Genomic DNA, 2,227 nt, shown 5'->3' on the forward strand with positions numbered 1-2,227 from the left:
ATTGCATTGATATAAATAAAGAGCAAAATAATAAAATCTTTCAGTGTATTAATAATTTCTTAATCACCATATAAAATTAAAAATATTCATCTAATGCGGAACAAAGTAGTATAAAATTATTCGTGTATTACTATTAGCTGCTGCCTAAACCTGCTACCAAACGATAGCCACTACAGAAGATTGGAATTAATGTGAACAAATAAATTAGCACCGGTAATGTGCAAACTTTAAAGCATTCAAAATTAAAGAAGAAGAATATGTATAAAGAATGTTTATATTTTTTCTCAAAAAGCGTTATTACAATAGATCCACTCTAATTAATTAAAAACTCACCATTCACTCAAAAACAATAAGAGAAAGAAAAACAAAAATAGAATAGTGTAGCTGGTTACTAGTAGCACATTCTTCAGTTGCATTCAATGTTAGTAGCAGCTAGACAGAGATGGATAAATTCTATGCTATACATACACCTATTAATTTCCTGGTTTATTCTGCTACAGCATATTTTACATGATTAATGGGGTTAGTTAAATTTCAAAGAAAACACATAAGTTAGTAGATCAGTACCAATCATTGAAGCTTTTAATGAAATTCAGGTCTTCCAAGCATAAACCAGTAAAGAAAATCCAGAAGGATCCTTCAATTCATTTTCTTCCGTGCTAGCCCACTCCATTACAGAGCTACAACTTGAAGATGCTGAAGATAAAGATGAAGAAGATGAACTTCTCAATACGCCTTTCTTCATCATCTTCGTCTCGAACCCAAATCCACAAGATTGCTGGGACCACATCTGAATTCCATTATTGAATTGCTCATCCAAACTTGATTTCTCAAATTTGAACATGAAAAGAGCATAGCCATCTTCGTCATCATCAAACAACCAATTATAGACATCCCATGAGACCAGTACTGGAACCCCATCTACTTCAATCCTCTCGTTTCCTCTGAATTTCCATTTCAAGTGCTTAATCTGCAACACCCTTTGGTTGTCCACGCTGAAATACAACCTTGGATCTTCCCCAATCCTGCAATCAATTGAGATTTCTCTCTCTTTTCCACCAAAGTTTGCTTTTGTTATGTACAGTTTGTTCCCACAGACATGTTCCCTCCTCACCACCATGTTTGGAGTCGGATTCCTATTCTTCTCTGGCTTTCGAACTCGGGTTCTTGCATAAGCTTCTTTTGGTAAATCACCGACGAGAAGAACCATTTCGCCTTTAACGATAGCGGCGATGTAGAATCCAGATCGAGGTTCAGGACCAGATCCGAATTTCGCTTTGGAAAGATCCCAAAAGATGTGAACATTGTTATCGAGCTTCTTGGAGCCCTGTTTCTTCCAGAAAACAAAGGGCTTGATGTGAAGATGGAAAGAAGGGGATAGATGAGGAGAAGAGATCATAGTATTGCAGTCATGAACAACCCCATCAGATTCGTTGAGGAGGAAATGGATGTGAAAAGATCTGCCGAAGAGGTTGCGGGACCAAGTGAGAGCAAAGAGGCCAGGGTGGGTGATGTAGAGGGAGGTGGCAAGGTTGGGATTGGCAGCAACTGGTGGCTGCGGCAGAGCAAGAGGACGAGCGGTGGCGGCCGCAGCCACTTCAATAGGGCGTCGAAAACAAGAAGGGAAAGCAGAGTAATAGTGGCGGTGTTTGGACTTGGCAACAATTTGATGAGAGTCCATGGATGAAGAGAAAAGCTGATATTGTGGTGAAAGAAGGAAGAAAGGGGTTGAAGATACTATATGTTAGGAAGAGGGGAAACTTAATGTTAAAGTTTAATAACCATGGCAGAAGGCTCCAACTTAGGAGAGCTGGGTGGGGACAATATGTTGAAAATGAAGGTATTTTTGGGGGTTTATGATAGTCATAGTCTATAAGGAGCAGCTGGGGTTGGAGAAGACTGTTTTTTTGATTACTTTTCCAACTTATATTCACGTCTATTTGGTCAGTCATACAAATAGTCCAAAAAAGGAGAATTGGTCCCTCTCGTGATATATACACACTCTATGTATGAATATGTAGTGTATGCACACATGCTGTTTCTGTATATAAGTCTTTATTATTATGAATAAAATAGTCGAGGTGTTTTTCCTAGAATACTACATGAAACATTGTTGAAACCATCTTTATAATTCATAGTTAAAAATTGAACCTTCTGATGTCGAAGAAGGGACAAGTCCAACGACTTAATATTACGAAGAACTTTGTTTCATTAGCGACAACATTTT

At 38.0% G+C, this 2,227-nt stretch overlaps 1 protein-coding gene across 1 annotated transcript; it reads right to left on the minus strand.

Moving 5' to 3' along the window:
• Positions 1-271: 271 nt before the first annotated feature.
• Positions 272-1,981, minus strand: LOC129889087 (uncharacterized). The gene has a single exon (XM_055964215.1). It carries the CDS (start codon positions 1,679-1,681, stop codon positions 593-595), a length of 1,089 nt encoding a protein of 362 aa, XP_055820190.1. The 5' UTR covers positions 1,682-1,981; the 3' UTR covers positions 272-592.
• Positions 1,982-2,227: the final 246 nt, after the last annotated feature.

The sequence above is a fragment of the Solanum dulcamara genome, chromosome 5 (genome assembly GCF_947179165.1).
Source record: "Solanum dulcamara chromosome 5, daSolDulc1.2, whole genome shotgun sequence".
Lineage (NCBI taxonomy): Eukaryota > Viridiplantae > Streptophyta > Magnoliopsida > Solanales > Solanaceae > Solanum > Solanum dulcamara.